Source organism: Varanus komodoensis, unplaced genomic scaffold, assembly GCF_004798865.1.
Source record: "Varanus komodoensis strain SLA01 unplaced genomic scaffold, ASM479886v1 scaffold15, whole genome shotgun sequence".
In the NCBI taxonomy this organism is placed as follows: domain Eukaryota; kingdom Metazoa; phylum Chordata; class Lepidosauria; order Squamata; family Varanidae; genus Varanus; species Varanus komodoensis.
The window spans coordinates 23,823,923-23,846,989 of record NW_025335440.1 but is presented as its reverse complement, the minus strand read 5'-3'; the positions used below and the strand labels follow the sequence as shown (position 1 = coordinate 23,846,989).

General features: G+C 36.9%; 1 protein-coding gene across 1 annotated transcript in view; it reads right to left on the bottom strand.

Annotated features, from left to right (window-relative positions):
- DNAJC1 (DnaJ heat shock protein family (Hsp40) member C1) overlaps positions 1 to 23,067 on the bottom strand; it is a 93,481-nt gene that overhangs the window by 39,833 nt on the left and 30,581 nt on the right. Inside the window, exons 2-6 of the mRNA XM_044425359.1 lie at positions 19,830 to 19,931; positions 19,052 to 19,098; positions 13,327 to 13,492; positions 12,338 to 12,432; positions 11,025 to 11,118 (exon numbers count right to left, since the gene is read on the bottom strand). Coding sequence (XP_044281294.1) covers positions 11,025 to 11,118; positions 12,338 to 12,432; positions 13,327 to 13,492; positions 19,052 to 19,098; positions 19,830 to 19,931 — 504 coding nt within the window. The remainder of the gene's footprint in view (positions 1 to 11,024; positions 11,119 to 12,337; positions 12,433 to 13,326; positions 13,493 to 19,051; positions 19,099 to 19,829; positions 19,932 to 23,067) is intronic.

The window sequence follows — 23,067 nt, the reverse complement described above, 5'->3', positions numbered from 1 at the left end:
GTTTAGTCGCCAAGTCGTGTTCGATCCTTCAAGACCCCATGAACAACATTCCTCCGAGCATTCCTGTCTTCCACTCAAGCCCACATCAACTGGCCCAGCGACCCCATCTAGCCACCTCAACCTCTGCCATCCCCTTCTCCTTTTGTCGTCAATCGTTCTCAGAATTAGAGTCTTCTCCAGTGAGTTCTTCCTTCTCATTAGGTGGTCAAAGTATTTGAGTTTCATCTTCAGTATCTGACTTTCTAAAGAACAGTCAGGGATTTCCTTGTCTGATTTGTTTTCTTTGCAGTCCAACAGACTCTCAGGAGTCTTCTCCAGAACCACAATTCAAAGGCCTCAGTTCTTCAGCGCTCGGTTTAACTTATGGTCCAACTCTCACAGCCACACATTACAACTGGAAAAACCATAGCTTTGACTATATAAACTTTTGTCGGCAGGGCGATCTCTTTGCTTTTTAGTATGCTGTCTAGATTTGCTAATGCTTTTCTCCCAAGGAGCAAGCGTCTTTTAATTTCTTGGCTGCAGTCACTATCTGTGGTGATCTTGGAGCCCAAGAAAATAAAATCTGTCACTACCTCCATTTCTTCTTCATCTATTTGCCTGGAAGTGATAGGACTAGATTCCATGATCTTAATTTTCTTAATGATGAGTTTGAAGCCAACTTTTGAATTCTCCTCTTTCACCCTCATCAAGAGGCTCTTTAGTTCCTCTTCACTATAAGCTTCTATTCTACAGAGAATTTAAAGGCCTAAAAATATACTTTTTTGTACTGGTTGATCCCTTTACTTCTATGTTCCTTTTTTATAGCCAAAGTTATCTTGAAACTTTGAAAAATTTAAAATACATAACAAAAAAAACAACGATTGCACACAAAGACATACACATATCTAAAAATGTCATGATGGATCAGGTTCCGTAATAAAGCTGGTGCCAGTTAATAGCAAAGATTTCTCCCCTATGTAGTATATGCAAGCAGACATGGGCAAGGTATAAAATAGGAAGCTAAAGAGAAATGTAAACCTGAGAGTCCTGGCACCTTTTGCAAACTTGTTGGCTAAACTTTAATCAAAAATAGGTAACGAGTAATAAATAATACTACTAGGACCATGGGCTACCTGGCTTGAAGGCTCCCTGTTAACTGTTTCTGCACTAAAAAGCCAACTATTCAACAGACAACATCTTCCCACAAAGCATCCAACTTGAACTTTTCTCCCTTCTGACTTGCTTGGTGCAGAACTCAGGTAGTTATCTGCAAGAAAAATAAAGTGGGCTGGTAGCCTTGTTCAGAACTCTACAAGAACAGTAGATGCTCCTTCTTTACTGCATTGCTGAAACATCAAATTTACACACAAAAAAAGATAGACTAGGATACAAAAAGAAGCTTTCTCAAAGAGGAAAAGCTTCACACTTTTGAAATTCGAAAGATAAATGAAATCTGTTTCCTGCTCCACTGGATTGTTTGTGGAAAACAAAAGTACTCATATCTCATGAATTAATGTTTTCCTCAAATAATCACAATGTTATCATGAAATCAGCACAACTATAGGTCACTGACTTGAACAGCATCCAGACAGCAAATCTACAATAATTTACATCTTCTACTTTACCTGCTATTAACTAAGAAAGTTTAACCAGTTCTTGTCTGTGAGAAAAGGTTTTAAAAAGAAAAGCCTCCCAATTATTTAATTTGAGAATTCACATCTCAACTTAGTGCTCATAAAAGCACACAAACAAAGAATCAGTTGAAACAGCACATGAAAACAATTAAAAACCACTTAAGAGTCAGAGTATATTATATATGGCAGTATATCTATGTATACAGTTCTGCTGTATTTTCTTTTTAAAGGAATTAACTGGCTGTTACCACCAACACTTACAGGAAATTAATCTGCACAGCTAATCCCAGTGAAATAAATGGGAACTATGCAAGAACACAGCTAGTCTTCCCCTGATCCTATTCATTTTAGTGGGTGCTTTACAAATGTTCCTGGGAAATATGCCTCACAACTGAAGTAATACAGTTGTAGACTTCACAATTGAAGTAATGCAGGTAATGCAAGAGCTTCAGTGAAGACCAATAATTTCTGTGGAATTTCCCTGCTTCAGAACTGTGGAAACAAACAAACAAACAAAGCAAAATAAAGTTCTGGCATCCGCAACTGTGATGAAAAGTGAATGCAAACCAGCACTCTGGAAATGAAGGATGTGGGTGGACACAAAGGGTTACTTAAAAAACAAAAAGGACTTCTCTACAAATAGGGAAAGTTTGTCCCCCAGAAATTCAGGTTCTCCAGAATATTCACTTTAATTACTGAAAAATATTTGGAAGCCATACTTGTATTGTACTAGATGAAAGAATATTTCTTGATCAATTAGACATTAATTGCTAGCTTTATTTCAACTATTTTAGATTTTTAATTTGCACTGAGGTTCTTTAAACCGTTCTCTTTTGCTTAATAATTTTGTTTTTGGGAAGACATGCTTGATTATTTTTAACCCAATTTTAACCATACATTAAATGAAACAATCCCCACTGATGTCAGTATACCTTATTTTGAAGTAGAACATGAAGGATCACAGCATTTCTGAGAAATGATTTTAAGTATGCAATGTATCCTATTTAGCTGCATTATGGCATTAGAGTTAATGTTTAATGGTCTCATATAAATTTTTCAGGAAATATAAATCAATCTTATAACCCATATATAGCTTTTAAAACAAACCATTCTGATTTCTTTAGAATTCACTTTCTCCTCTAAAACAAACAAAGTGAAGGATCTATTATGGTTTATTTCTTAACACTAAGATTTATTATTCTGTAAAACAAAACAAAAAACACTTGATTCAACACAGCATGAACACTGTGCTCCTTTCCCCCCCATTCACAATTCTCATGTCTTAGCACAAATCAGGATTATTCTCTTTTCACACAGCGTAGACAGGATTCAAAGTAGATTATCCGTCTCCATAATTTGTTCTACCAGTGCAAGATCTTTTAGCAGCACTTAGTCTTCACTGCTGGTTTAAATCAAGGCCACTAAAGGTCAGGAAAGATTCCATCCCTCTCATCAAAACCTTATGGGTCAGCCTCCCCTTCACCTCTGCTTCCTTGGAGATCACTGTAACTACAGATGGTAGGAAAGAAGGTAGTGCAGGTGCCAAGAAATCTGTCTCTTGGAAAACTCAGTGGAAGAACATTATACAGATGATCTTGTATATTACAATGTGCATATGTACACTATAAAGTAATTCTGCCTAGCCATCAAATTCACCACTATAGATGGCTAACAGCTTTTCACATCCCTCTCCCCTATTTCTAAGCCTTGGTTCACTTACTTGAGCCATCTGGGTGATTTTATCAAATAGTTTAATTGACAGCACGCCCTTTGAGAAGAATGAGTATCCCCTTTATGGCTCTACCCTGCAAGGAATTATGTTAGAGGGGGGACACATGAGATGAATCAGAGCAACTGATCACGGCAGCAGAAAGCAACCTGGTGCCCTAAAGATGCTCTGGACTACAATTCCCACAGTCAGTATGGCCAAAGGCTAGGGCTTATGTGAACTGCAGTCCAAAACTTCTGAAGAAAACCTGGTTGCCTATTATGGAATTACAGAACAAGAAATAAACACCCACTTCTCTTGCACCAAATTCCACAGCTCAAGCATAACAGCTTTGCAAGAAAAAGGTCCCAGGTTCAATCCCCAATATGCAAAGTAAACAAACCAAAACACTCTCAGGTAGCAGGGTTGGAAAAGGCCCCTGGCACTGCCAGTAATTTACAAATTTTACCAATAATGAGAAGCGTGTGTGCTTGAGATGACCTCCCAGGCAAATGGGTCTCACTGCAGGAAAGACCTGTAAACTTCCCTACTTCAGGCTTGTCACTGGAGTCAAGGCTTGAGGAACATGCAGAAATCACACTTGTGCTGCCTCTTCTTGGTAGCATACGCATCAGCTCTCCTTGTACCAAAAATCCATTTTAATCTGCCTCCTCCCATCCTCTACAAAATGATTAAAAATAAAGCTCTCAAAAAATTATGCTTTTAAACCTGCACACCATTTTTCTTCTAACTCTAGAGAACAGAGAACAGCTGGCAAAGCAGAGAACAAAAATGACACAGACTAACCTGTGGACATGCATACAAAGCAGTTTTCTGAAGCAAAGAACTACCTTAATTATTTTAAGTGCCTTCATGTATTAGAGGTAGGGGAAGGGAAAGGAAAGGAAGGGGCAGAAGCGATGGAAAACATTCAGTTGGATAAATGACAATCAGATGTGGGTAGCAGCTTTGCAACATGATTCATGTAAATGGATATTCAACCACCCGGCTGCTCACATCTCTTTTAGGATGTCTTAACAGACACAAGCTTGCATCTAAAGATTCCTGTCTGCATAAATGAAAAACTATTCTCCTCTAATACAGAGTGTGCTAGTTACCAACACCCCCATCTGGTATAGTCCTACCCAAGCCATTCAGGAGGCTTCCAGGAAGCCCTTCAAAAATGGCATGGGATGTGATACAATGATCAATCAGGGCACAAGGATGGAAACAGACAGCTTTGCTTGTACAGAAGTGGCTCCCACTCTCACAGGGGATCTCTGGAACCCTCTTTCACTTTTTCAGAGGGACAGAAAGAGAGCAAATGCTTCTTTTCAAAGTTAAACTGCCCTCTTTATTCTTTTAGCTTAGAACAAAAAAGCAATTCAGATGTTTAAAACTTTCAAGGAATAAACTAACTGTGTTTGCTTTTTTAAACACAAAGCAGCTTTAATTAGGAATAAGCTTGGACATGGTAAATAACACTCATTATTTAGTGCCCTGTCCAAGTTTATGATTGAATCCTCCTAGTTTTGCTGCTAGGAGAATGTTTTATCCATTGTATCTGGTAACACAGACTACTTCTCTTCTTGAAGACAGGAATCTTGGTGTTATCTTCACTGTTTCTATAAACCTGAGGAAAACTGCAATACATTTTGTGTAGGACCATGCCTCTTAGAATCACAGAAAAGTAGAGTTGGAAGGGGCCATAAAGGCCATCGGGTTCAACCCCCTGCTGTTGCAGGACACCAGTTTACACCATCCCACTCAGATGGCTGTCCAGTTTCTTTTTGAATGTCTCTGCTGTGTGAGAGCCCACAGCCTCTCTAGGCAACTGGTTCTACTGTCATATGGCTCTGACAGTGAGGAAAATTTTCCTGATATCTAGCCTAAATCTGGTTTGTCAGAACTTGACTTGATTATTCTGTGTCCTACACTCTGGTATCAAAGAAATCTTGATCCTCCTTTTTGTGACAGTCTTTGAGGTACTTATAGAGGGATATTGTGTCCCCTTTCAGTCTTGTCTTCTCAAGGCTGAACATGCTCAGTTCTCTCAGTCACTCCTCATAGGGCAGTGTTTCCAAACCCTGGATCATTTTTGTTGCCCTCCTTTGGACCCTTTTAATTTTTCTGCATCTTTCTTAAATCTTGGTGCCTAGATCTGGCCACAGTATTCCAGATGGGGTGACTAGTGAGGAGTATAGGGGAGCTAATACTTCTCATGATTTGGAAGTAATACTTCTATTAATGCATCCCAAAATAGCATTTGCACTTTTGCTGGCTGCATGGCATTGCTGGCTCATATTTAGCCTGCTGTACACAATTACTCCGAGGCCAAGGGTCGACAACTCAGAGAGCCATTTGGACCCATTTCCCACAGAAAACACGGGGAGCCGCAAAACTCTTTTGACCTCTAAAATGAAAATAGCACTGCATATATCATTTTTTATCTTTATGCTATGTATAAAAAACTATAGCATGTTGCATTTATGAAACAGATCAGGGGCTGTGCTGTGCTGGCACGTGTCGCAGATTGGTGGCTGTGACACATATTTTGAGCAATGGAGTCGCAAACAGAGGGATTCAAGAGCCACGTGCGGCTCCGGAGCCTCAGGTTGCCGACCCCTGTCCGAGGCCTTTTTCTTTTTTCAGTTCTGTTGAAATATGTATTCCCCATCTTGTATCAATGTATTTGGTTTCTTTTTCCTAGGTGAAGGACAGTACTTGTTCTTATTGAATCTCATTCAAGCTTTCAGCCCAGCAAGTTTATCAAGATCACCCTGGATCTTCATTCTGTCTCCTAGGGTGTTTGCTATCCCACCCAGTTTTGTATCATTTGCAAATGTGATTATTAATGATTCAGATAAGCAAGTACAAGAAAGATAAAGACGTTGAAGAGCACTGGACAAAGGAATGAAGCTAGCAGCATCCCACTGGTTACCTTCCTTCAGTTTGAGAAGGTGCTGTTGATAAGCACTCTAAGTGTCCCATTTAGCAGCCAATTTTGGATCCAACAATAGTTTTTCTATCTAGTCCAGTTTTCGTTAATTTTCTTAGAATGTCATGGGGTATTATGTTGAAAGCTTTGCTAAAGTCTAGGTAGATTATTTACACTGTGTTCTCTCTGTCTTTGGAGGGAACCCTAACCCTTTGGGAGATTACCCAGTCAAAAAATGAGATTGAAATAGTCTGACAGAATTTTTTTTTATAAATCTACATTGGCTTCTATTAATCATTGTATTTTGTTCAAGATGCTTGCAGACTGATTTTTTAAATAATTTTCTCCAAAATTTTTCCAGAAAAGCATCTACTTCTGCTTCATTGACTGTGCTAAAGCCTTGGATTGTGTGGATCACAACAAATAGTGGCAAGTTCTTAAAGAGATGGGAATACCAGACCATCTTATTTGTCTCTTGAGAAACCTATGTATATGCAGGTCAAGAAGCAACAGTGAGAACTGGACACGGAACCACTGATTGGTTCAAAATTGAGAAAGGAGTTCGGCAAGGTTGTATACTGACGCCCTGCCTATTTAACTTGTATGCAGAGCAAATCATGAGAAAGGCGGAGCTAGATGAATCACCAGTTGGAATTAAGATTGCTGGGAGAAATATCAACAGCCTCAGGTATGCAGATGATACCACTCTCATGGCAGAAAGTGAAGAGGAACTAAAGAGCCTCTTGATGCAGGTGAAGGAGGAGAGCACAAGAGGTTGACTTGAAACAACATTAAGAAAACTAAAATCATGGCATCCGGTCCTCTCACTTCCTGGCAAATAGATGGGGAAGAAATGGAGGTAGTGACAGATTTTATTTTCCTGGGCTCCAAGATCACCGCAGACAGGGACTGCAGCCAAGAAATTAAAAGACGCTTGCTCCTGGGGAGGAAAGCTATGGCAAATCTAGACAGCATACTAAAAAGCAGAGACATCACCCTGCCAACAAAAGTGTGTATAGTCAAGGCTATGGTTTTCCCAGTTGCAATGTATGGCTGTGAAAGCTGACCATAAGGAAGGCTAAGCGCAAAAGGATTGAGGCCTTTGAATTGTGGTGTTGGAGGAGACTCCTGTGAGTCCCTTGGACCACAAGGCGATCAGACTGGTCAGTCCTAGAGGAGATCAACCCTGACTGCTGTTTAGAAGGTCAGATACTAGATGAAACTCAAATACTTTGGCCACCTAATGAGAAGGAAGGACTCCCTAGAGAAGAGTCTAATGCTGGGAACAGTAGATGGCAAAAGAAGAAGGGGGTGGCAGAGGATGGGGTGGCAAGATGGAGTCACTGAGGCAGTTGGTGTGACCTTAGGTGGACTCTGGGAGATGGTGGAGGACAGGAAGGCTTGGAGGAGTGTTGTCCATGGGGTCACGATGGGTCGGACACGACTTCATGACTAACAACAACAACACTATGAGTCACACCCTAGAAACTGCCTTTCTCTGTATCAACCCCTGAACCATTGATGTTGCCCCTCCCACCCCAAAGCCCCACAGTGGTCTGCTGCTGAAATTCACTGTCAAAGCACCTTGGAGACTCAGAAGTGCCAGATTCTGATGCTAAACACTAAAAGTGATCCTTTTAAGTCTCCTCAGCAGTTAGTCACAAATTTCTTTACAGGTGCAGCAAATGCAGCAATAAGAGTACAGCCCCCAGGGAACCTAGAAATTAGTTTCCAAACCATTTGAAGTGCCACACCTCTGAACGTAACGGCTTGAGTCTGGTAGCCAAGGTAATTGCTCATGCCTCTTAACCACCACATGAAAAAGAAGCTATAGCACTTTGCACCAGCTGAAATTTTTGAATTGTCTTCAGTGACAGCTCCATGTATAACACATTGCAGGAGCCAGTCTGATCCATGCTTTTAAAACCTCCCAGGAAAGAAAAAAAAAGTACTTTCCCCTATGCAGTAAATGAAGTTGGTAACACACAGCTCTGGCTGCTATCGCTACCTGTTAAGATATAGAAAATTCAGCCTCTTCTATCACAGACATCTTAACCAACCCCAACATTTGAGGATTTATCCCAGAATCACCTCAGTTTTAAATATATTTGCCATCATCCACCCAGCACAGCTTCTGGAGAATGATTCAGGATAGAGCTCACTTAGAGAAATATAGAACTCAATTGGACTGCATACTGGTGACACAAACCAGAAAGCCATGCATGAAAGCATATTCAGTAACTTCACAAAAGCATTAGAAACCACTGATAGCAGAGCCGCAGAGGCAAAGTACCATTCCCAAAAGCCATCCTTCAGCTGTGAGTGAAGTACATCAGAGAATCTCCAACAGCAGTCTCACAATCATATCCACAGCATTGGCAGCCAGACTGTTAATGCAGACTGGCTCATAGGAACACATTATGCCTGTCCTCTTCCAGCTATACTGACTCCTGGTTGAAGTCCGGGCTTTATTCAAAGGGCTAGTACTAATATTCTTAGCCCTAAGTGGCTTGGGGCCAGGTTATCTGAAGGACTGCCTCTTCCTACATGTACCTACCCAGATCCTGAGGTCTCCAGGGTTCTTCTCCAGGAGCCCCTTGTAAAGGAAGTGAGTTGGGTGACTACCAGGAGGGGGGCCTTTTTGGTTGTGGCACCCTATTTTTGGAAGGAGTTTCCCAAAGAGGTGTCCCTGGCACCTACTTTGTATTCCACACCAGGTGAAGATCTTTTTATTTTCCCAGCACTTTAACTTCTATCTTTTTCATGTACTTCATTTTATTGTGAACCACTGCTATGCTTCTGTGTTGAATATTAGCAATTGTAATTGCTATTATGGTTTTGTTATTTTAAATTAATTTTTTGTGTGTATCTTTCAAACTTTTGTTTACCTGTTCAGAGTCTTGGCTGTTAGGCAGTATAAAAAACAAGCAAACAGAATCTGCACTAGGCAACCAGCACACCAGAAGTATCCCAAATCAATCCTTCATATCTGAAACCCATCTATGGGTTCTCAGTACTTGTGTGTAAGGATAAACGCTCCAAGTGAATCATGGTCATCCACATTTCATTCAGCTCTGCCCCAAGGTTGACAGTGAACTAAGCAGATGGATAGGGCAAGTCAGGCCATTAAAGATAGGACTCATCTCAACCAACAAGGTGTGAGTAATAAATGGCAGGTTGAATTATACCCCTGACTCCAAAGCATGGAGGATGATATTCTATCATTTTAGTAGCTTTTAATATATCAGGAATAAGACTAAGCAAGTTCTGGGAGATACAGAAACTGAGTTCCTGGGCTGGGTCAAGTAATTGATGCAGGAAAAGGATGAATCCCCCTGACTTTTATAACTCTCATACCCTCAATACCACATCTATATGGATGCCAAATTTGCTTTACTTACACCCCCCCCCCCCCGGTGTAACACACCCCTTGCTAAACTACATCATTGGTTGAGCAGTTTCTGTACACTACCAACAGATAATCTATGCTGAAAGGCCTTGCCAAAGGGCCAAAATCCTGTGGTGTTGCACAGATAGCCAAAGTCAAATACAAGTCCCAACTTCATGGATCAATCCAATATGTTTTATATTTAACTGCTCCTAAAGTAAAGAATGGGGAAGAGAAGCTCTCTGGCTAATCAAAGCTGTTTCAGGTTCATCCAAGTACTAGCAGTTTACTTATGAACATATCAGCAAGAAGAAGCAAAGACTTGATATGCCAAGTGCCATGTCTCTTTGGAAGCCTTGGCAATCACATTCAAGTCCAAATGCTATCAATTTCAAATCTATGTTAGGAGCTTTAATGGCCAGAAACCTTCTTCCTGCTTGCCTTGCTCTATCTTCTCAGTTTTTAATTTAGTTTTGCCAGTGCTACATCAGTCCGTAAGCCCTTAGATATCCTCGCAGATACTGATATAATATCAAGGTCTGGGTTAACAGGTTGCTAATGATAGGCAAATCTGAAGCATAACCTGTCTTGATGCTCCTGGCCTATACCATGCGTAAAATTAAAATGACTCGAGGAAATTTTATGTTTAGACAGCAACAGTTCTCATCTCAATCAAATTCAATGCATTTGTTAATAAAAGCCCACAATATTCACCAGCCTTTTAAAACCTTACAGTACTGTTTTATAACTGTGGCCAATAAACAGATATAATTCTTACAAACATAAGCAAACACAAACACACATTTCAGCAAATTTGTTATCTAACTCTCCAAAACTCTGTCGTAATATTTAACCTTGCACTGTCTTTTTAAGCCCTTGAAGTCATTCAAATAATTTGTAATCTGATAAAATGGTGATGCAGCCTAAGTTAATGAATCTTATTCGCTGTGATTAAAGAATGTTTTTGTTTTCTTTCCTGTCTTATTGAAACCTGAATTACTATTCATATTCCTTTGTTTGTTTATTCACACAGAAAAAATTAAGGCTCCCAAAATAAATAGCAAGTCTTTAAACATATTGCTGTTGGTCCAGAAATTCTATTTTAAAAGTGAGAGTTCTGCCTTCCTATTTCATTTATTTAGCTCTCGATGTCTTCTGTGTTTATAAATCAATGGACATAAGAGAATCACAGGGACTCTCTATATAACATTACTTGGATCAAAATAGTTTACTAAACTCAGTAAATTCCCATAAGTAAAATACAGGACACGTGATAAGAATAAAGATGTAGGAGACTTACAAATATGAGGGAATGTTACAAACCTGCAAAGAAAAGAAATTGGGGTAAAAGGAAACACAGCATTCATTTTTTACCTGAATTAGCTGAGGCAATCCTTTTACTGTTAGATAGAACCATATTCCCAGCTTGCACGGAAGCAGGTCCCGCCACTGTGGTTTCTCTAACAATCTATAGAAATAAAAGATTTTCAGTCATTGCTACTTATATCCTGTTGCATGCATCACAGGAAATCTTCCAACTAGGAACATAAAGTGCTAAAATAAGCAGGAATCTGCTTACTGGGACAAGTAAATATTTTCATATAAAATATAATTATTATGACAAATATCTTTAGAGCTCCTTCTAAACATTGGGCTTGTCTGCACTTCACAAAATAACCCACTCAGGCTTTTGACGGCTTCAGCCAAAAAAGCAAGAAAGAAATGGCCTGACCACCAAGCCAGTCACAAGTGCTGACAACCAGATATGAAGACTGTAGCCTAAACAAACCAATACATAAAAATTAATGTCATTTGAAGTTCACTGATGCATTACTCACTGATGTCATCAGAACAGAAGACAAGCAGAATGGTCTCTGCTCTCTATACTGCATTGATCCAATTCATGTTCCTGCTGTGTGAACTATTTAAACCCTTTATTTCTTTCTATGAATCAATAGAAGAAATGGTGGTATCTTCTGGAGTATTCTGAATGCCACTATTTCCCCCCCGCATGTTGTTTCTTGGCTTGAAGGTGGTGGGGGGGGGGGGAACCACAGGAACAAAAACATTTTACTAATGTCTCCTTGCTCCTAAGCTTAAGTCATACTAGCTAAAACCCATGCTAAAATAATTGTATTTAAAATTCTGTTATAAAAGCTTCAGTGACAATTCTGCATTCAATAAACCTTTTCAGTTTATTCCACCCCTAAAATTAACTGACTAAAGCTGCCATTTAAATTAGTTCTGCAGAGGTTTTCATGCATACTGTAATTTCTGCAACGTGCACGCTCATTTGTATTTATTATTATTACATTTATATGCTGCCTTTTCCCTCTTGGGCTCCTGTCCAATCAAGCACTTAGCTAAAGAAGCTCCTCGACAAACAACATGTGACACACACAGAGCATGAAGCATAATGTACATCTCCTAAGGCCCGGTCCTATAGTGTGACCATTACAGCACAGTGGCTCTCTAGTGTGCTTTTATAACATCAGTTCACAACTATGCCTCAGAAATTACAATTAACATCTTGAGCAGAGTTTCTATTAAAACACACACACTAAAGATTCTTTTCAGGGAGCATCAAAACATTCACAAAATATGTCTGGATGTCAAAAACTATTTCGGCACTTCTTTGAATAGAAGAAATAACTCTTCTGTGAAAAGAATTTCCCTGGGTTACCCACCTTTCATTCCTGTCTACACCAAGTTTCACTTCATCCACATTCTTCCCTCCTGCCTTTTTCTTCTTCTCTCTCTTTTTTCTGCTAAGCAGTTCATCCTAAAAAGGAAAAGCTGTTAGAGGTTATCATGAACATGTGCTCTGCAACTGTTAGGAAGATTCTTCCATTAAGAATAAAACAGAACAGCATTTATGCAAATGTATTGCAGGAGCCACATAGTTAAATAAAATCATTTAACAAAAAGTGTTGCCATGGTATCCACTCCTTAAAAACACATGAAGTCCAATTCTGTCAGTTATGTATATATCCACAGCAAAGTTTTCTTTTACTTTTTTTAAAGCTTTCAACTTGTTTCATCCAACAACTTTAATCAGATACTTCTGAAAATATACAAAGAAAAAACAGATGCTAATGCATGAGTGCTGTTCAATTATAAAAAATTTAGCATATAAATAAGAATGCTTGTTTGCTTTCTAGTAGACAAGAAGGAACCAACATTTTAAACATGTCTTTGCTTCTGTCATTTTACCATTCGAACCCTGGAACATTTATCACGTTTGAAAGACACTTCAATTTGGGGGTAGGGTAGAAACCTCCATTAAGACATTAAAAGCCAGAATGAGTATGAATTTCAGTTATCAAGATTCAAAGAGTGGGAGAGGACAAAGAGAAAACTCACAAACCCACATTTGTGCATTTCACAAGGAAGGTCTGACTTCTTTAATTAAGTTAATTTCTAAAAATTATCTGAAAGTCACCAATATATAAAGCAAAGTAGTTTGTGTTTTATTTTAAAATGCTACACATTATTTAAGAGTAATCATTTATGTACCATTTAGATATAAGCATATTTTTGGAAGCATTTTTCGTCATTATTGAGTTTTTCAAACATTAGAGCAGAGTGGAAGGGGGAACACCCCCCCCACACACACACACACAAACCCTGGATTCAACTTCAGTGGTTTTAGATACAGCTTATTATAAATGCTTACCAGTTGTTTTTCCAGGTAGATTGACCAAACCACAGCATAATGACCCACTGTGAGGATAATGAACAACAGTAATGCCAACTCTGCATTGCTCATTTTCCTCACTCGCCTGTAGTAAAATACAGGTTGTCGCCAATCTGGTAGCCCATTGATCAGAATATCATCATATCTACAATGACAAAAAATCAAAGAAGCTTTCATGAAGCACTGAAAATAGGTGGTTGGTTTGTTTTAAAAATGAGAATGGCCATTTTGTTTTATTCATCAGCTACTGGAAAGTATTAAATCTCGGCAATTTTAAGTTTTCTCAACATTTATTCTGGGGTTTTGGAATAGACAAAATTCTAACCAGGCTACTGTGGAGAAGTCCTCCAGTGACTACATAAAAATGGTGATTCTAATGTTCTTACAGCTCCCCCAATTGATTCACTGGAGAAGTGTTTTTTCTCTACAATGAACCATATGTTCAACCTACCTGTCAATCACTGGTCATGTTCTCAGAATAAAAGAATTACAAAGGGATGATTTTCAGTAGACAGGAATAACCATCAAATATATTTACTTGCACTGATTCCTTAATGTATATAAAAATGAAAAAACAACCTTTATTGTTCAAAGAAGGTTGCCATTTTACTGAACTTTTTCTTTTGACATAAAAACCAATTTGGAATAGACTTGTAATTTATTCAAGATCAGAATTTTCTTTAAAAGAAAGCTATCTGAAATCTCAGTCTCCTAAGAATTGTTGTTTTGGTTGATAAATATTTTGCCTTGTTGATTTCTTCTATGGTTCATGTAAAGTCATGTATATTAAAAAAAATCTTTCTATATTTATGTCTTTTCCAAGTGTTGTACACTGAACTTACGATTTTTAAAAATCCACATAATATATTTCCTACCTGCATGAACAATTCAATAACTTTCAGTAGGAAAATTGACAAGTCTATTATTTAAAACACTTAGAATGGAGACATTTAAAATACTGTATGTACAAATTAACCCTAAATGAAACACAACACATTGAATATTCTAATCACGCTATTTTGAGAATTAAATCTACACTGAAAGGCCTAATTTGGTGCAACACATTGACCAAAATATTTTAATTAAAAATATTCTGAGTTAGTCGCAGGCCTAATTACAGGAATAGAAATAGGGCCTATATTGTCATGCAGGTCACTAGGACTCAGTAGTAGGTTTTTCTCAAGTAAATTGACCAATCCTGGAATAATAGCGCAGCTGCTAAACTGCCAGTCTTGACATGTAAATCAATTTAAATGCAACAACTGCAGTAGCTACTTTGATAGTTATTAAACTGATACCTTGGAGATAGATTAATGGGAAAAACTGAATTTTTTCCAACTCTTTTTAAAGTAAAACTTTGTCCAGGACAGATTACATTCAAGCAATCTAATAAGATTAAAGATCCATTTGTTTTAGAAAGATGTTAAATTATTGCTGACCAGAGCAAATGATTCGACTAATTTATAGTTCTATATATTATAGGGATATTATATAATTTAACTTCCTATGTTAGTTGCTCTAATCAAGATTAAAAACAGAAATATTATGTAGTTTCACAGATTTATTTTGAGTCTTTATTCTGAGCCATTGCTATAAAGCTAAGGGTGATCACCATCACTTTGAAGAAAGGAAGTCTGGAAAAGTTGTTTTGATCGAAAGTACAAAAAGATAAGAAAATTAGCTCTTTCAAATAACTTTTAAAATGTTCTTCAAACTGTACTGATAATTAAACTGTAAAGCATTTGAGAACAAGACACAAATAAAATAGAACAAACAAAACAGCAGGCTTGAATGAACTAAACAGTTATGATTTTAAAGATTTCTTCCTGTTTCATTTATATCAAATACATTTTCATGGGGAGATGGGGAAGCTAATCCAAATAAAGCTGTTCACTAAAATGGAAAAAAACCCCAATTATTTCCAGAAGTATCATAGGCTTTGATATCTAAACTATAATGGGGAAGTATTAAAAACTGTTTTTTATATATTTAATTCTGATGGAAAATTTCATGTACTAAACACACTGAACAGCACTCAGTATTTACCAGCCTACGCCTGGTATTCTGAACAAAAGTCTCTAAGGATTTAGTTCCAGAATCAATGCTCTATTGATTTTTCTATCAATGAACATTATAGCTCACACGACTGGCCATTTTAAGTGAAGATAGCTTCTATTATAACCCACTTTTTAGAATATATACTGCCAAAAGATAAATCACTCCTTTCTAAGTTAATTAACCATTTATAAATTAAGATGTCTATTTCATTTTTAGAATTACATGTGAACAATGAACCTTAAGTTACGCAGAAGCCTTTGATAATTTTTACTCTTGTTTTTCACATTTAGGAAATTAGTTAATTAGGAAGCATGCAGACGATTCATTAAAGTACTTATTTGCAGAAATCAATCTATCACCTACGATAGATCTTCAGAGGCATGCAGTAGAATTAAACATGTAAGTAAATCACAAAGCAGTCTGGCCTTTATGTTCTCCTCACATCTTACATATCCTTGCATTTTGTTCAATTTAATCACTTGGGCATCACAACTGAATACATATACAGCACATGCTAGAAACATGTCAAGCAGTTAAGAACATTAGGAAACACCTCATGAGGACAGAAGTTGTAACGTATGTCTGTTAAGGATACAAAAATAAAATATATTCAAAGCAGAAATTCCATATAAAGCTATAGTACAAAACTGCCCCATAGCACAACTGCAGTTTCAGTAAAATTTTAAAGATGCAGTTGCTCATGCGCAAAAGTATTTAGTCTATTTTGCTCCCCTGCCCATCCTACTCATCTTAAGGTAGCTTGCTGCAGTGCTACAATAGTCCAGCTGGCTATCATATATGAAAGTTTAATACAAGGTTTCAAAATACCCTTTCTTCCTACTTATTTGAAACATAAGCCTCCACAATACACATGGTTCCACCAATTTTACAACTGTAAACGTAGGCACATTTAAACTAAAGCTTCTCTAAAATGAATAGAATTTGCTTCCACATGCGTGCAGAGAATTAGGTTTTACAATCTAGAAAGGGGACAGGGGAGGAAAACCATCTTTTTCTTCCAACACTTTTTCAAGGAATATAACTGATCTCCAGAGCACTTCATTTATTTTCCAAATAGTGCATATAAAAGCATTACAAAAAAGGTGCTATAGTTTACAAGCACAGTATTAGAACAATTATTTTGATGTCCTACCACTGGTTGCTATAATCTGTCTGCAAGCATTTGAAAAGGATACAGATGAATTTAGAAGAAAATCAATATGATTTTAAAATTGGAAAGTTATTGTTCTGGCTATTAAGCCTGTACACTTCATTTTCTTTCAACTAATGAAAGAAAAGAATCTATTAAAAATCAACCCAATTTCATCATATTAAAGATGGGTTTTTACTTTTAATACTGAGATAATGTAAACAGGTTTAAAGTAACTTCTAGTATCAATCCATAAGCACTAGAGGTCAGGATAAATTTAAGTATTAGCTGTTGTTTATAAATACAGGAAGGCTGAGAAACAGGCAAATGGGCACACTGAACAGGAACCCCCAAACACTAGACAGCCTCCCTGAACTTCAAAAAGCAGGTTGTGAGTTTGACACAAGCGCATCTCAAAAGCAAACTCATACAAAAATTTGGCCTCCATGCCAGGTTATCTTTATAGCACTTTCACACCAAATCACTTTGGAGCTGTAAGGCTGAGCAACACTGTGTAGTCAGCTTCAGAACAAAACATTTTGCTTTTGATTATGCTTAGTATGCAAAATTGCTAAAAAAAAAGAAAAGCTGCATTTTTGAGTATATAAAGTACGTTGAACAACAAAATTTTGAGAAATTTGCTTTGCCAATCTGCTAAGTAAATGTTCTGATGAGCAATGCATACATTTAATTCAGTCAACTACAGCCAAACCTGAATCATATGAATCCGGAAAAGCAAATGAAGGGGATCACATTATAATACAACTGGTAAGCATATGCTTTAAGAAAAATCCTTTAAAGTCCTATAATTGCCTCTTGGTTAACAATTACTTAATCAAGATAAATAGCAGTATTTGAAATTGACAATGTAGTTTTTCAGCTGATTCTCTGACCCTAGTGGTCTAGTATTCCTGAAGGCAAAATCCTTGGAAAAGATGCTTCCTAGCAATGTTTAGGTGGTTTTTTATTAATTTGTTTACTTTGTTCTTGAAGGAATAAGTTACTGCCCCATTCTTGCCCCTGAGGAGGAGATATTCATCAGCCACTTGGAGGTATTTAGTTGAAAAAGCATAAAAACCATTAAACTGATTTTTAATCCTTCCTACAAGGACAAGGGTTGCACCAGTTTAGTGAAACACATCTCTAAGATAATTTATTTGCAGGTTTTACAATCTGTACATTATGTGAAATCCCTAAATCATTTCTTCTAATTACAGTGGTCAAAAGTTGTAAAAGAGACAAGTTCTTGGTACTGCAACTGGGGAGGGGGAAAAGAATTCAAAAGGACATTAAAAAACAAAAGAAAGGTGCAATGTATTTAATACTGGAGTCTAATAAGTAGAGCGCCTTTAAAATAAATGTTATTTAAAAAATTACATGGGGGTGTGTGTGTGTGTGTGTGTAGGGGGGTACATTTAAACTAGTTCATACCTTTTGCAACCATTTGACACCAGACATTGACCCCCTATTGTTAAACTTCCTAAACTTCCTTGATCTATGACTCCAAGCTGAAAGACTGCAGTGGGAGGCAGGGTAAAAACCATACACAGAATCTCCAAAACTCCTCTGAACACTGTTCCATGGCTCTTTCAACACAGAGGATTATCTGAAAGTAGATAATCTCTACTATGAGACCTGGACTCATGCCAAGGCTTCTACAAAGCCAAGAACCTCCTGGAGAACTTTCAGCATCCCTGCTCAGAGAATTGAAAACTTAGAGATATTTCGAATAAGAACTCCTTCACTGGCAGTAAGTCCTTCTTTTCTTCAGCCAAAGTATCCAGGTCACCACAGCTAAAGTGAGCATCCTAATAAATCACAAGTCCAAAGTACAACACAACAGTCCTCTAAACAATAAACCAAGCACAAGGGGATTGCATGGCAAATTTCTTTTCTCTCAGGTACTATGAACCAGCTTTTCTTCACACATTGGTGACATTATGCAATTAAAATCCTTTTCAAAAACCACTAATTATATATTAAAATGATTGAGGCTTTCATTCATTCATTCATTCATTCATTCATTCATTCATTATGCTACTCCAGAAAACAGCAAAGAAAAAAACAAACTCTACAAAGTTTGGTAAAATCCTGAAAAGGGAACATGGCATCTTGGACAGCAAAAGAATGAAAATAATTGTAAAACCCACCATCAGCATGCATAAAGTGCCATGAACTTCTACCAGTCTTATTCTATTGTAGGATAGTCTGAATGTTAGATAAACAATTAGAAAGAAGCAACCATTGAATCAAGCAAGGGTCAGTAATCTAAAAACACAAATGTACTGTGATTGATAAATTTGCTTCCCTTTCTCTTGTTAATGTGAGATAAAACCCAGAAAACTAATTAATGCACATACAAGGAAATTTGGTAGAATATACAGTGAACATGTTATAAAGACTATGACTTTAAAGAAATTCTGGACATCCTAGTCCATGTTAGTTACTACAAACATTGAAAAGCTTGCTTTGAAACATATGCATAATAAAACTCACCTACGCCTCCTCTCTTCATCCTTTAAAATCTCATATATGGCCACCAACTAGAATAAAAGTATATTTTTATTAAAAACAACACTAATCACATCAAGAATGTTGCACTGAACAACCAGTTTTTTCACAAAGCATAAGTATATAAAAGCTTTCTTTCATAAAAGTGAAAACGGTTCAAATCATTCCATGTACTATGAAAATGTCCAAGTCATTTTATACAACTTTTACTGTCCTTTATATACAATTCAAAACGTTTTCCACTTTATTTTTTGTAATTAAGTGTCTATTCATGTTGACATAAATTTGATTATTTTCTTATGTAAGCCAAAAAAAGCTTCCACTTTTTAAAGCATGCTTTACTATTTCACTAATATTTATGAAAATGTCTAAGTAGATTACAAATGAGCAAGTTCTGCTAAAATATTTTCCTTTAAAAATATGGGTGCAAAGTTTCATTTCACAGTAAATATGTATTACTTAGATTTTTTTTCTATTTCCCATTACAGGGTAAATGTGACATTGTGCTAAAAAGAAGAACAGAACCTTAATATCAAGTTCCAAATTCTAAGCATTCCCATCTAAGAATACTCAGCTTCTGATAGCACATGTTGCACTTCTATCTATTTTTTAAAACGTTTATTAGTTGAAACCTATTTAAAGACTTTAAACAAAAATAAAGCTACAAAAATAACATTCCAAATTCCTATGGTTAATAATTTCTAAATATTTTACAACATAGTCAAAATTCAATGTATTTAATATTTAATGTAGTATCACTTACTTGTCTAAACTGGGTTTCTGCATTTTCATCTTTATTCTTGTCCGGGTGTAGTATTAATGAAAGCTTGCGATATGCTTTCCTAATGTCTGCTGATGAAGCATCCTGCAAAACACAAAGCAAACTTTGTCAGAAATGAATTCCCAGAACCTTGTTAAGATCTGAGAAGACAGCCAACCAAGTGCAGGGACCTGAGGCAATGTAATTTGAGCAATCATTCTTAACAGCCGGGATATGCAGCCAGTCTGGCCACATGACTGAACAATCAGTCAATCTAATTTTGTTCTCCTCTTAACTTCTTTCAATGCCATGTTCTCATTACAAGAAGATAGTATTTGCCAGAAACTTTCAAACACTTGCTTCCTTAAAATCAGTCAATAAATCTTCAACAGCAATTAGGACATCAAACGGATAAATTAAAATTAATATGTCTGCATATCTTCAAGAATATTCCTTTTTACTCTGGGTATTATGCTCATTTTTATCAGTTTTAGGCATTACCTAATGGTGTACTCTTCATATTACATCTATATTAATTTCATGCAGAATTTCAAACAAGCTTTCTTTCTATGTGCCTAAGTAAGAGAGCTTTTAAAGCAATATTAGCATGAAAAGAAGCAAAACTACTGCAGAAGTATAAACAAGCAATACCAGTCCAGTGCCCAAACGTCAGTTCAGTTTCATTTTGGTTCTTCAAGCTTGAACCAGTCTGTTAATCACATTTTTAAAGGTGTACAAATTCTGTTTCTAAGAGCATACTATATGAATGATTTTAGTTAACTGACAATTTCATACAGTATTTGTAGCATATTATATATATATATATATATATATATATAGAGAGAGAGAGAGAGAGAGAGAGAGAGAGAGAGAGACACAGACACACACACACACACACACACACACACACACACACAGAACAATGCTTCCACAATGAACATATCAAACACAATGTCTCCTTAATATGATATATACCACCAATAATACTCTTCTTCAAAATGTATTCTATAAAGTACCACTTGGGATAAATGGACAGCTTAAGACAAGGATTTCATTTCAGATCTGCATTTTATTTCAGATTAATGGAATATGCATTATGGAATATGTATAAGAATTACAAGTTCTCTGTAGATAATCTCTAGAACTATGTTGATGCAAATTTACTGTAGTAGGTCAAATTTGGAAGAGCTCCTGAAACTGTAAAAAGCCAAAAATAAGACAATTAAAGCACCACTGTAATTAGACTGTCAAACCTTCTGGTACAAAGCACTGTTTTCATTACAGATTTATAGCATAAAACTAACTTGGCATAAAACATTTCAGGCCAGAAAATAATAACAGGGTGAAGTGCATTGTGTGTTGTGGAATGTCTGCATGCATGACCTGAGAAGCCACAGCCAATATGTATACTGTGAAACAGAGGCATGAAACCGATGTATGCCTATCTACATGTGAGTTTCATGTCTTCTTCCTATATGCAAGTGCTTTTTTGTTTAAGAAAATGTGTGATGTTTGAAGTGGCCTTTTGCCTGCTTTGACTAATAAAAGAAAAAAACCAAGGCTATACAAGATTCTCAATGTCATAATCAACACGAAGTCTTTCAGCATCTATAGGCAAGAGAGATATTTACTGCAGTCCCAAACCTACTCTGAGTCACACCTCTTAATGAGTAAGCCCTATGGAACACTGTGAGATTTAAACATATATCAATCTGCATCTGAGCCCTGAAACATCGGTAAGATTCTGTGGAACTAAAGCATTAGAGCTTTACAGCTTATATTTGGAATATTTACTTTCATTATCCTTTCCAGGCATTGATTATTGGGCAGAATAGAAATGTAATACATAAAAATAAAATAATACCTTTGTGCAAGATTATGACCTTCTTATTCAAATACTTCAGTAATATCACTTAAAATGAAATACTGTCATATGACTCATACTCCTTCCTTCAGATCCAGAAAAGGAATAAAAGGGATATAAAACATACAAAATTAGTTCACACTGGAAATCCAATTGTGAATGCAAATATGATGTGAAAAGTGGCTTTATTTATACACGGAAAACCAACGTTCTATATATGTAAATTAGAGCTAGGAAGAAGGACCTCCACTTACTACTTCAGCAAGATGTCTCACTAACGCAATTTCATTAGTTTGGACATGACTGTGAGGAGCTGAGTTAGCCAATGCAATATTGACCATGACTTTGCAGTCAATTAGACTAGGACAAATTGTGTTCAGCATCTGTCACTTAATTGTGATTAAACCCTAAAGGAAGGGGAGGGAAAGAGGAAGCAGAAGGAGGAGAGAATGAGAATGAATCAGAAAAAAAATCACGCTTAGTCTTATACCATGTTTAGTCAACAGTACTATTGTGTCTATTACATCAATCTCAAAGTTAGGGTCGATGCTATAATAATTGGTTTCTATTACAACCCTGCTCAGAACAAGATTTATTTTCATTATTCTCTCTGCTATCTATGCATATCTAAACTGATTCCTTATATAATCTTAGGCTTTGCAGAAGGATATGCCATTCTAGCCTTTTCAGAATTGTTGTATTGTATGCATGGCTGGGAGTTGTAGGCCATTTTTCTGTCTAAACTTGCATAGAACTGTGCCTTAAAGAACTAAATGCCATTCAAATGCTCACAAAATAGCTCCAGAATTTTTTTAACAGCCTTTCATGAATAAACACAAAACAAAGCTCTCCGCATCTCTTCCAAAAGAATTTTCCTTCAAGTATGCAAGGTTAAAATTGCAGGTTAAATGTTCTAAGAGTACTATTCTTATCCTTGATATCAATATCAAGGAACTTCCAGAAGTGGTAGCAAGAGAAGTCTTTCTCCCAAGAAGCTGCATTTCTTTGTGAACTGTTAGTGTTACAAATTCAGCAATCCCATGGGTATAATCTGCAGGCCCAACTTGATAGTGGCTGCTTGTTTTAAAGCAAACAGAAAGGCAGCATTCTAACCAAGTCTGATATGGCTCAGTGTTTTGTCTAAGACCTATTTCTTTCTAAGGATAACTCTGTCTGGCTAAAGCAGAGGAATTGTAGGTGAAGGACCCATGTGATTGAATTCTTCTCCACGCAAAAAGGAAAATGTTTGCTCAACAGAAAATAACTTGATATCAAGGAGAAACCTAGGTTAGAACCCTGTCCCCAACATTTAGTTTCTATTTGAAGGCTCTGAGCTTGACTTTTGTTGGGGGGGGGGGATGAAGGAGCTGTCAATCA